Below are 12,132 nucleotides of genomic sequence, written 5' to 3' on the forward strand. Positions count from 1 at the left end.
TTTAGGTTACAAGTTCAACTTTCTAACCATTAGGCCACGACTTCCCCTAAATTTGTTTATTCAGTTTATTGCTATTATTAATTTTATTTCATTTGATTATTTTATTTTATTTTATTTTGTTTTACAAAATTTTAACACAACCATAATTCCTGATTTAATTTTTTTTAATATACATATATATATGCATTTATTCAGTTCACTACTAATTCTAATATGGAAAACATTTCAACTTAAAAGTCCTTCAACACAAGACTGGGATTGTGACTATTAATTATTTATTCTTAATTTATTTTATTTTATTTTATTTTATTTTACAAAAGTTTAACACAATTTCTGATTTGTTAGTTTTTTGTTTGTTTTACTGTACCAGTGGGACAGATGATAATAGCATGTTACTGAATGTTATTCAGTATGTCGTCATTCAATGTGGAAGTCGTGGCCTAATGGTTAGAGAGTCGGACTTGTAACCCAAAGGTTGCAGGTTCGAGTCTCGTACCGGGTTCACGGTGAGTGTGTGTTCACTGCTGTGTGTGTGCACTTTGGATGGGTTAAATGCAGAGCACTAATTCCGAGTATGGGTCACCATACTTGGCCACATGTCACGTCACATATTAAATATAACATTATACTTCAAGATATTAAATTATATCATAGTGTGTGCTTAAAAACATGTTCAAGAACCATGGTGTTTTTTTTTTTGTTTTTTTTGTGTTAGCAGGTATATTTCAGTAATTGCATTGCAATGGTTGTTGGTATTTTTGCCATAAACTATAGCTATCATGGTATTATTTTTTCCCCCATCTTAGGGTTTTTGCCAGAATCCAAGTGATATTTTCCCCATTTCAGCCAAGTAAAAGTTTAATTTCCAACAACTTTCAAACCCTTTCACTCTCAAATAATATTGAACTGTCCCTGTATCGACACAAAGTAACAAAAGCACTTCATTATGAAGCCAGCTGCAGTAGTTAATAACCTATAGTGTAAATATATGATAATGCTTGAGTAAGAAGCAGCATGAGCAAATATTCCCCCTGCAAAATCCATTTTAATTTCACTATGCAAATGTAATTTTGTGTTCATTACAGAATAAATGAGGAAATCTGTCTCTGCGTGGATTGCATGTGTCTGCTTTCCTCTAATGGTAATTTGAGCGACATACCTGATGATTAGGTTTTGTAATCGTTTTTTCTTTCTCTCAGTGTGAAATTAATGGCTCTCAAAATCGGACCGCTTCACGCATATGCCATGTTTGTACATTGCGATGCCTTATGCTTTTTGCAAAATGCTGAAACAATGGAGAGTATTAGCCAATTAGTTTACAGTGGCAACAGCGAGAGGACAAGATCGGTGTATTTTTAGAGCGTTTTAGTCCAACATCCCCAAACAGACTCGTTCATTAGCAGCGGAGAGTCTTCATCTTTGAGTGCTCTCCTCCTCTGTTTGGTCTGTCTGACTCGGCAGCCGTAGATAAATAGTGCAGCTTGTTAGTCAGGTTAATGATTAAAAGCATTTGCTCTGTGATTATTGAAGTGGAAAGAAGGATTAAAACAAACAGCTGTGTGAAAGAGTCACAATACTCCAGAGAGGATTAGAACACGGTCATCCGAGGGAGTCCGTCCGCTCAAATTAACTTTAATTTTTCCAAACACAGATCGCAGGTAAAATGTCAAGTGTATATTTTATACCAGGAAAAAAAAAAGTGTGTCATTTTTAGTCGTCTAGCAAATGCTATTCAGTAAAGGTGACAGAAAAATAGTCCTATAGTAGTCCTACTATAGGAATGTACAATTTTTTTGGCAAACCACTTGGCCATGGCTTTAAAGGAACACTCCACTATTTTTGAAAATAGGCTCATTTTCCAACTCCGCTAGAGTTAAACAGTTGAGTTTTACCGTTTTTGAATCCATTCAGCAGATCTCCGGGTTTGGCGGTAGCACTTTTAGCTGTAGCTTAGCATAGATCATTGAATCTCATTAGACCGTTAGCAACTCGCTCAAAAATGACCAAAGAGTTTCTATATTTTTCCTATTTAAAACTTGACTCTTCTGTAGTTACATCGTGTACTAAGACCGACGGAAAATGAAAAGTTGTGATTTTCTAGGCCAATATGGCTAGGAACTATACTCTCATTCCGGCGTAATAATCAAGGAACTTTGCTGCCGTACCATGCACCCATGGTACGGCAGCAAAGTTCCTTGATTATTACGCCGGAATGAGAGTATAGTTCCTAGCCATATCGGTCTAGAAAATCACAACTTTTCATTTTCCGTCGGTCTTAGTACACGAGACTCTTAGTAACTACAGAAGAGTCCAGTTTTAAATAGGAAAAATATAGAAACTCTTTGGTCATTTTTGAGTGAGATGCTAACGGTCTAATCAGATTCAATGATCTATGCTAAGCTGCAGCTAAAAGTGCTACCGCCAGACCCCGAGATCGGCTGAATGGATTAAAAAACGGTAAAACTCAACTGTTTAACTCTAGCGGAGTTGGAAAATGAGCCTATTTTCAAAAATAGTGGAGTGTAACTTTAACTTAATTTATTTGCTGTTTAAAAACCCCATGAAATCACTTGACACACACTTTCTTTGCTGTGTTGACGTGTTCATATTGAAGTTTGGTGGGACACGTCAAAGGGCTTGTTTATTTTATTTAAATACCCAGTATCCTTGTCATCATAGTTATGAACTTCATCATAGTCATGAATCATGGTTTATTTGCCTTCATTAAGAAGTAAATTAGCATATTAGGTGATTTCAAAGCTAACAGACATGGTCTAAAACAGGGCTGTCCAAACTCGGTCCTGGAGGGCCGGTGTCCTGCAGAGTTTAGCTCCAACTTGCCTGGGTCAGAGTAATTTGTTTCCTCGAAGGTCTACTTATTAAAGCTTAAAATAGTCTTGCGCAAACCACTTTCCTCCATTTCTCTGGCTCTTGTAATCAATTAAATTGGGAGTTTGGAAATGGGGAACCCTGATATAGAGGTGATCCTGGTACCATAGGCAAGAAATGACTCCCACCAAAAAAATAATTACCAAAGTGAAACCCTTTTATGTATAGTACTATGCATACTGCATATTTGGTAGAAAACAAACCAAAATCAAATAAATAAATATGTAAAAAAAATTAAAAAAATAAGTGAATAATTAGAACAAAGAAACAAACAAATAAACAAGTGGGCTATTTTGAAACTTCCTGCATGTTTATCTAGTACATCAAGCTCTTTTATCTCAAAGATCAAGACAACATTTAAAAATAAATATGTATGTAACTAGAAAATAACGTTTATGAAAAAACATGCATTTATTTATTCATTCATACATACTGTATATTTAATAGAAAATAAATCAGCATCAAAATAAAATAAAATACGATACAACACTGTAAAATAAAATAATAAAATCAAATAAAATCAAATAAAAAAGGACTTTTTGGACTGGAGAAAAAAAAGTCTTTGTTTAAACCCTTTTGTGTTTAATACTAAATACATATATTTGGCATAAAAAAAAAACACATCAAAATAAAATAAAATAAAGCTCTTATCTCAAAGAGCACAACAAAATTTGATTCCCCAATTAAACAGAAATCTGTATTTTATTAGAAAACAATGTTTATGCTCACAAGTCTTTGCTCTCTATCCAGACACACTGCTGTAAGAGAAAATAAAGTCATAACGGAAAGAATGATTGTATGAGGCTGATAGGTAGCAGATGGGGAGTATACACACTAAACAGTAAAAATACTGAAAGCACAAACATATATTTGAGTTTAACAAAAAAACACTCATTAGCTGGGCTTTGAAAGGTCTGTAAATATGGTCAAAGAGATCTGAAATTCTAACGTGTGGCCAAACGTTGTGTCTTAATCACTGGAGAAAAACAGGTTTGATCGCGTCACTGAAAGTTTCACAAGAGTCAGTGACTGTAATATGATGTGTAGTGCAGTAAACATATCCTACCTTTTCTTGACTTCTAAAATAAGTGATTTTTCATAGCAGACTCCAAATATAGCTCACTCCAAATGAAAATGCCACTCCAAACATGCTGGGATAACGCAGACTTCCTCAGACTTCAAGTCGCGTAAAAGAGCCACAATAAATCAAAATCAATTGTGTGGCTTTTAGACCAGGGCTGTCCAAACTCGGTCCTGGAGGCCCGGTGTCCTGCAGAGTTTAGCTCCAACCCTAATTAAACACACCTGAACCAGCTAATCAAGCTCTTACTAGGCATAGAAACTTCCAGTCAGGTGTGTTGAGGCAAGTTGGAGCTAAACTCTGCAGGACACCGGGCCTCCAGGACCGAGTTTGGACAGCCCTGGTCTAAAAGCCACACAATTGATTTTGATTTATTGTGGCTCTTTTACGCGACTTGAAGTCTGAGGAAGTCTGCGTTATCCCAGCATGTTTGGAGTGGCATTTTCATTTGGAGTGAGCTATATTTGGAGTCTGCTATGAAAAATCACTTATTTTAGAAGTCAAGAAAAGGTAGGATATGTTTACTGCACTACACATCATATTACAGTCACTGACTCTTGTGAAACTTTCAGTGACGCGATCAAACCTGTTTTTCTCCAGTGATTAAGACACAACGTTTGGCCACACGTTAGAATTTCAGATCTCTTTGACCATATTTACAGACCTTTCAAAGCCCAGCTAATGAGTGTTTTTTTGTTAAACTCAAATATATGTTTGTGCTTTCAGTATTTTTACTGTTTAGTGTGTATACTCCCCATCTGCTACCTATCAGCCTCATACAATCATTCTTTCCGTTATGACTTTATTTTCTCTTACAGCAGTGTGTCTGGATAGAGAGCAAAGACTTGTGAGCATAAACATTGTTTTCTAATAAAATACAGATTTCTGTTTAATTGGGGAATCAAATTTTGTTGTGCTCTTTGAGATAAGAGCTTTATTTTATTTTATTTTGATGTGTTTTTTTTTTATGCCAAATATATGTATTTAGTATTAAACACAAAAGGGTTTAAACAAAGACTTTTTTTTCTCCAGTCCAAAAAGTCCTTTTTTATTTGATTTTATTTGATTTTATTATTTTATTTTACAGTGTTGTATCGTATTTTATTTTATTTTGATGCTGATTTATTTTCTATTAAATATACAGTATGTATGAATGAATAAATAAATGCATGTTTTTTCATAAACGTTATTTTCTAGTTACATACATATTTATTTTTAAATGTTGTCTTGATCTTTGAGATAAAAGAGCTTGATGTACTAGATAAACATGCAGGAAGTTTCAAAATAGCCCACTTGTTTATTTGTTTGTTTCTTTGTTCTAATTATTCACTTATTTTTTTTACATATTTATTTATTTGATTTTGGTTTGTTTTCTACCAAATATGCAGTATGCATAGTACTATACATAAAAGGGTTTCACTTTGGTAATTATTTTTTTGGTGGGAGTCATTTCTTGCCTATGGTACCAGGATCACCTCTATATCAGGGTTCCCCATTTCCAAACTCCCAATTTAATTGATTACAAGAGCCAGAGAAATGGAGGAAAGTGGTTTGCGCAAGACTATTTTAAGCTTTAATAAGTAGACCTTCGAGGAAACAAATTACTCTGACCCCAGCCAAAGCCTGTAAGCATAAGCATCTTAAACAAAGCTGGACCAGCACTGTGTTTCCCATCATGCCAACGGCTGTTTTAGAGACTCCAGCCTGTTGTCAAACATGATTATTAGTGCTGAAAACAGCAGGTGTGTTTCTGGTGAGGGGTGACTAGTGCAACTCAACATCAGAGAAAAAAAAACACAAGGTAAGTGCTGAGAAACTATCAAGGGAAGAACTAGAAGCAAACCGATAAGTAAGTGGCCAAAAAAGGGACAAGTTGGGACGGGGGTGATAAAAGGGTGTAAAGTGAGTAATAGTGAGGGAAGAGAGACAATGGGAGACTTTGGAACGATGTAGGAGACCGAAAGAGAGAGATGAAGGAAGAGAATATGAGATTGGCAGGGAGGGACGGCAAAGCTGTGAGTAAAAGCTGCCAAGGACAGTTAGCCCTGCTGATGTCATCAGGAGGCGAATGCCGTCAAACGCAGCTCACGCTCGACGTCCCCGCTCCCGCCCCCTGTGCACCGATTGGCTACGAGTGCATCTGACATCATCGTCTCAAGAAGGGAGGGGAAACGCGAGGCTGTGGCGTTTATCTGAGGTCATTCAGATTCGTGCCGGCTTCTGGCTGTGTGTGTGTGTGTGTTGGCACCCATCCGCTTCACTCTTAGCCATGTCACAGCGCTTTACACCTCTCTTTTATCTCCCTGGATGTGCTCGTGATTTCCACTGACAGACGAGTGATAGCAATCAGCCCGCCCATCAATCCAAAGCTCAGCGCCGCAGCGACTCTAGTGGAGTCTTCCTTCCTTCAACATCATCATCCATGTAATTAGATGTGCTTGCTAAAGCAGGCATCAGTGCGACTATTGCTCATACTGCATTCATGTCACGCTACAAGCATGCTGTGGATGTGAATGATGCCTCAAAATGCGCAGAAGGCTTTCATTTTCGCCATTGACGAAATGTACAAAAAAAAAAACTGCTCAACTTTTAGAATGTAATTTATTGCTCTAATGCGCAGCTGAATTTTCAGCATCATTACTCCAGTCTTCGGTGTCACATGATCTTCAGAAATCATTCTAATATGCTGATTTGCTGCTCAAGAAACATTTCTTATTTGTTTTCATATAACAACACAAAATCATGTACAATTCCCCAATTCGCTGGGGTAGTATTGAAATCTATCCAAAATCCAAACACATTTTAATGAAGTCTTTTAGTCGCCTGACGTAACAACTTGTTGCACAATGAATGGCAGAAAATCACATGATGAAATTCAGTCCACAATAAAAATGTGTTTTTTCGCCACAGAATTGAAAGGGATATGGCTTTCTTCTTTCAGATCAATACAATCAGAGTTATATTAAAGGTCCCACATTGTCAAAACTGAAATTTCCTGGCTTTTTTCATGATAACTGAGGTCTAGGTGCTATTTAACTACCATATAAGTTTCAAAACAGTCAATCCACAGTAAAATTCACACAGCCTGCATAAAGTAGCTGTGATTTTTTCATGAACCGTTGTGACTTCCGTAAAAAGTTGACGTCAGAACTACACAGTCATCACCTTCAGTCACCACCCCGAGCACCGCCCACGGTTTTTTGTCTGGCAGTGACAGCAGATATGCGATTAAATTTCTAATTTGAGGCTATATTGCGTCGATGCTGGCACCCAACATCACAACAAGATGATATTTTAAGCTCCTTATGTAGCCGAATCTGCGCTAGTTTGAATGGGCCGCCTCCAGTTTCCCCTTTGTTTTGCTGCCTCCAGCTAGCGCTGTGACGTCAAGGACATCAAAACCTAAAATAAAACTCCAGAAAGGTGTAAAATTTGGGACCTTTAAAATTGACCTGGCTCTTCCAAGCTTTATAATGGCAGTCAATGATGGTCGAGAATTTGAGGCAAAATATAGTGCATCCATCCATCATAAAAAGTTCTCCACACAGCTCCGGGGGGTTAATGAAGGCCTTCTGAAGCGAAGCGATGCATTTGTGTAAGAAAACTATTAGGGATACACTGATATGAAAATTTTGGCCGATACCGATAACCGATAATTCTTTATTTTTGAAAGCCGATAACCGATATGTTGGCCGATAAATATATATCCAAATGTTTATATACTTTTTCAGAGCCTGATTACAAAAAAGGTGTCATCATTAAAAGCCACATAGCCTGATTACAAAAAAGGTCTCATTATTAAAAGCCACATCCCAGACACTTCAACATAAGCAGCGTAGTTTGAACGGTGTACGTTTTAAAAATAATTTTACTCTCCCATTACCAAATTTAGTCATAAAAAAGTAATAAAAATAAATAAAATAATGCATAAATAATGCAAACAAGTCACTGGACATCATTACATGTGTAAAGAATCAAAATGAATGCGCCATAGATCAATAAAACGGAATAGCCTCTGCACGGACAATAATTAAATGATTTTAATTACTAAATTGCGTGCTATAGTCAGAATGTATGATCCTGTTGTGGTTGCGCTCTTCCCATAACAACGCGCTGAAACACAGCAACTAAACCCAAAGAATTCACAACGTTTTATTATAATAATGTCCTCAATAGAATGTTATATACACGACATTCTCAATCATAGTTATTAATGTTGTGCACTGCTGTTTGAGCTGCGTGCGCTGAGCTAAAGATGATCACCGGTAAACTGAAGCACTCTTTTAACTTAACCAAACGCATTCTATATGAGATAAATCAGATATACATCAAATAAACACAATATTACAACGTACAATTGCACAAAAGGCTGCAAACGAACAGTGCGCATCTGAAGTGTCTCTGAAGGAAATAATGCATTATTTATCGGCTTTAAGATATCGGCCAAATTTTCTTATCGGGCCGATACCGATAACAGAAAAAATTAGCATTTATCGGCCGATACCGATATGGTGGCCGATATATCGTGCATCCCTAAAAAATATCCATATTTAAAACTGTATAAACGGTGAGAATATGCTAGTCTCACGAGAACCAATTCATTCATTCATCATAGGGTCAAATACGCCAGTATTTTGACTCATTTCCAGTCTGAGCGACTGTCAGGTGTCCGAAAGTGAGTTTTGATTGGGTAACTCATAGATCTGTGCTGCTCGAGTCACAAACTGTTTCAGATGATTCAGTCCAATTTGGTGAACTGGTCCAATAGAAGTTTAAGTTGACTAAGGCCAATAAAAAGCACCAAGAACAACCACTTAGCAACAACACCCAATTATTGTGGCTTGAATTATTTCTTCAGAGAAATCATGTATTTAAATCAAATTCAAGCTCGCACTCAAATCAGGTCATGCTTATTCAAGCTTGGAGACAATTAAAACGAACAGTTTTTTTTTTTTTTTTTATTATTATTATTTTCTGCAATTGGTTAAATGAGTATTTGAAACAAAATGTTAATTCGGTGGTCTTGAGAGAGGTCAGAATCGTTAATGCCTCCACTTGGGAAAGGAAGGGAGAGTTGATTGATTTGTACGTGTGAAGGTAGATTTATTCCGGTTTCTGTCGCGTCTGGCTGAGCCAGGCTTTGACCCCTGAGTATTCCCTTCATTAACATATAAAGCACATTTCCCTCACATCTGAAGGAATGCCTCACTGGGTTAAACAGTGACGCGAGAGAGAGAGAGAAAGATGGGAAAAGAGAAGAAAATTCTGTTTGTTCACTCTTCCGCTCACCATAGGTCATACAGGGTTGCAAAGCAAATAATGACTATAATCACATCAGAAATAGCGGCACTACTTCCAGCACTGATCGCCTGAGAGCCACACAGCTTTGTCGCTGACTGCCAATCTTAATAACTCCTCGACTTGTGGACCTTAAAAATAAATAAAAACAACTTTTCTTCTCTGGATTTCTCCTCTTCTCATGCTTGCTTCGTAATCTGCTCATCAATAAACCTGGCTTTGTGTATTGCAAATATTGTTGATTGCTTGAAAAATTGCTTTGGATAAAAGTGACTGCTAAATGCATAAATGTAAAACACAATTAGATGCATTTAATATGCTGTCATATGAGTTGAAGTCAGCGTGAAACATCATTCGCAATCAGTGCTGGGTAAGTTACTCTAAAAAAGTAATTAATTACTAACTACAAATGACATCTTCTGCATTGTAATTGGATTACTGTACTAATTACCTTCTCTAAAAATATTGCATTACTTCTTACTAATTACTTTCTGAAGCCCAAATCAGCCTCGACCAGTTGAACAATACAAGGATAGACATGAAACTGCTCTTTAATTCTTTCAAATTAATAATACAAAATTCCATGCATTATTTTTGAACTGACCAAAGTATTTAAAGAGAGAAGGTTACATTAAAAACATATAACATTAGATGTTTTATATGGAATTGTTCTGTAGTCTATATAGTATTTAATGCAATTACAACAGAAGTAACTGTAATTAAATGACAGAAAAATCTAAAGTAATTCCTTACTTTACTTTTTCAAGGGAAAAGTAATTAATTACTTAGTAATGCATTATATTTGACTTCATCTAATGTATGAATGAGTGAAACTAAATATTCAGTGACAATCAATATATTTGGGAATTGATTGGCTGGTGAAAAGTAGGAGAGGAGCCAAAGTAGAGGTGAAGGTTATTGTGTTTTCATGAAAGATTATGGAACATTTTAGTTTTATTTGGAATAACATGAACCGATGAATCATCCACAATATAATCAAAAACGTTCCTTGAAAGGTGGGTTTTGCTTTCAGGTTGACTAAAAGGGTTTATATTTACATGCTGCAACACAACAGAAGAACGTCAAGGTTTGGATTCGGGTGGATTTGTTTTGACTAGTTGCATTCATCCTTGTTGAAACATTTGTCTTTGCGTGACAGAATGTCACACTCTTGAGGAGCAAATAATAAAATGAGTAGGTTTTCCACTCAGTTGTTCGTTTCTTCTGCAGCTGGTGCTGGGAATAAGATGGGTTGGGCGTTTGGTCTGGGGCTGGAGAGGCTGGCTATGGTTCTGTTCGGGATCCCTGATATCCGACTTTTCTGGAGCGAGGATGAACGCTTCCTCAAGCAGTTCCGCCTGTCTGACATCTATCAGCCCGTCACCTTCCAGGTAAGATTTACAGCCTTTCTCTAAAATAAACATCTCACCTAGTGACCATGAGGGCCGTTCACAATAACTATAAACTTTTAATAATAATCATTCTACACTACCAGTCAAAAAGTTTGGAATAATTAGGATTTTCATTTTTTGAAAGAAGTCTCTTCCGCTCACCAAGTCTGCATTTATTTGATCAAAAATATAGTGAAAACAGTAATATTGAATTATTATTACAATTTAAAATAACAGTTTTTTATTAAAATGTTTTGGTTTTTTTTAAGAAGTTTATTCTGTGATGGCAAAGTCGATGTCACATGATCCTTCAGAAATAATTCTAATATATTTGGAAACTGTGATGCACTACTATTCAATTTTATTCATTTATTTATTTATTTGATTATTTATTTATTTATTTAAAGTGACAGAAAAAAAAACATTTATAATGTTACAAAACAACTCTATAAATCAAAGAAAGAAAGAAAGAAAGAAAGAAAAAAAATATGTCCAGGTTTCTACAAAATAATAAGCAGCAAAAACTTTTTTTTTTAGATTGATAATAAGAAGAACCATTATTAATAATTGAGCACTAATTGATAACAATTGAGCATCAAATCAGCATATTAGAATGATTTCTGACGATCATGTGACACTGAAGACTGGAGTAATGATGCTGAAAATTCAGCTTTGATCACAGAAATAAATTACATTTTAAAATATATTCATATATTTGAATAGCTATTAAAATCATTCTAATATGCTGATTTTCTCCACAAGAAATATTTCTGATTATTATCAATGTTGTAAAAAAAAAAAAAAACTAAACAGTTCTGCTGCTTCACATCTTTATGGAAATCGTGATGCATTTTATTTCTCTGGATTCTTTAAAGAATAGAAAGTTCAAAAGTACAGCGTTTATTTGAAATAGAAAATCTTTTGTAATGTTATAAATGTTTTTACTGTCACTTTTGACCAATATAATGCGTTCTTGTTGAATAAAAAAAAAGATTAGATTCTTTGCAAAAAAAAAAATAGTGTATTTGAGTTATTGAGACTCTATGAAAACTGGTCAGCAGAGCAGAGAAACTTCCTGATCCAGAAAAATCCACTTAAAGGTGAAGTGTAGTTTCAGCAAAAATTTAGTTGTTTTTTGTTTTCTAACAGGTTTCTCAAACACTCCAGATCTGCTATTGGTCAGACAAACATGCAGCCCCTCCCCCGACTCATGCCATTGGTTGAGCCAGTGCCATGTGACACGGGCCATCTAATTATGTCAGGGGTGTTTTAGCACAAACATTGAACAAAAGCACTGAAAACACTTAAAAAAATGATGCAGAAACCCATGTATTGTATCAATTAATTAAATAATTTAATTATTTATTTATGAATTATAATATAAATATTAATACAAACATATGATATAAATTAAATAATAAAATAATTTTAATGTTTTTTTTTTTTTTTTTTTTTAAGGAATCGGTTCCAAAT

General features: G+C 35.5%; 1 protein-coding gene across 1 annotated transcript in view; it reads left to right on the forward strand.

The window, feature by feature from the left end:
• Positions 1-12,132, forward strand: part of fars2 (phenylalanyl-tRNA synthetase 2, mitochondrial) — a 144,101-nt gene that overhangs the window by 73,432 nt on the left and 58,537 nt on the right. The window contains exon 5 of the mRNA XM_016491935.1: positions 10,499-10,659. Within this exon, the coding sequence (XP_016347421.1) occupies positions 10,499-10,659 (161 nt within the window). The remainder of the gene's footprint in view (positions 1-10,498; positions 10,660-12,132) is intronic.

The sequence above is a fragment of the Sinocyclocheilus anshuiensis genome, unplaced genomic scaffold (assembly GCF_001515605.1).
Source record: "Sinocyclocheilus anshuiensis isolate Anshui unplaced genomic scaffold, SAMN03320099.WGS_v1.1 scaffold762, whole genome shotgun sequence".
Taxonomy (NCBI): Eukaryota; Metazoa; Chordata; class Actinopteri; order Cypriniformes; family Cyprinidae; genus Sinocyclocheilus; species Sinocyclocheilus anshuiensis.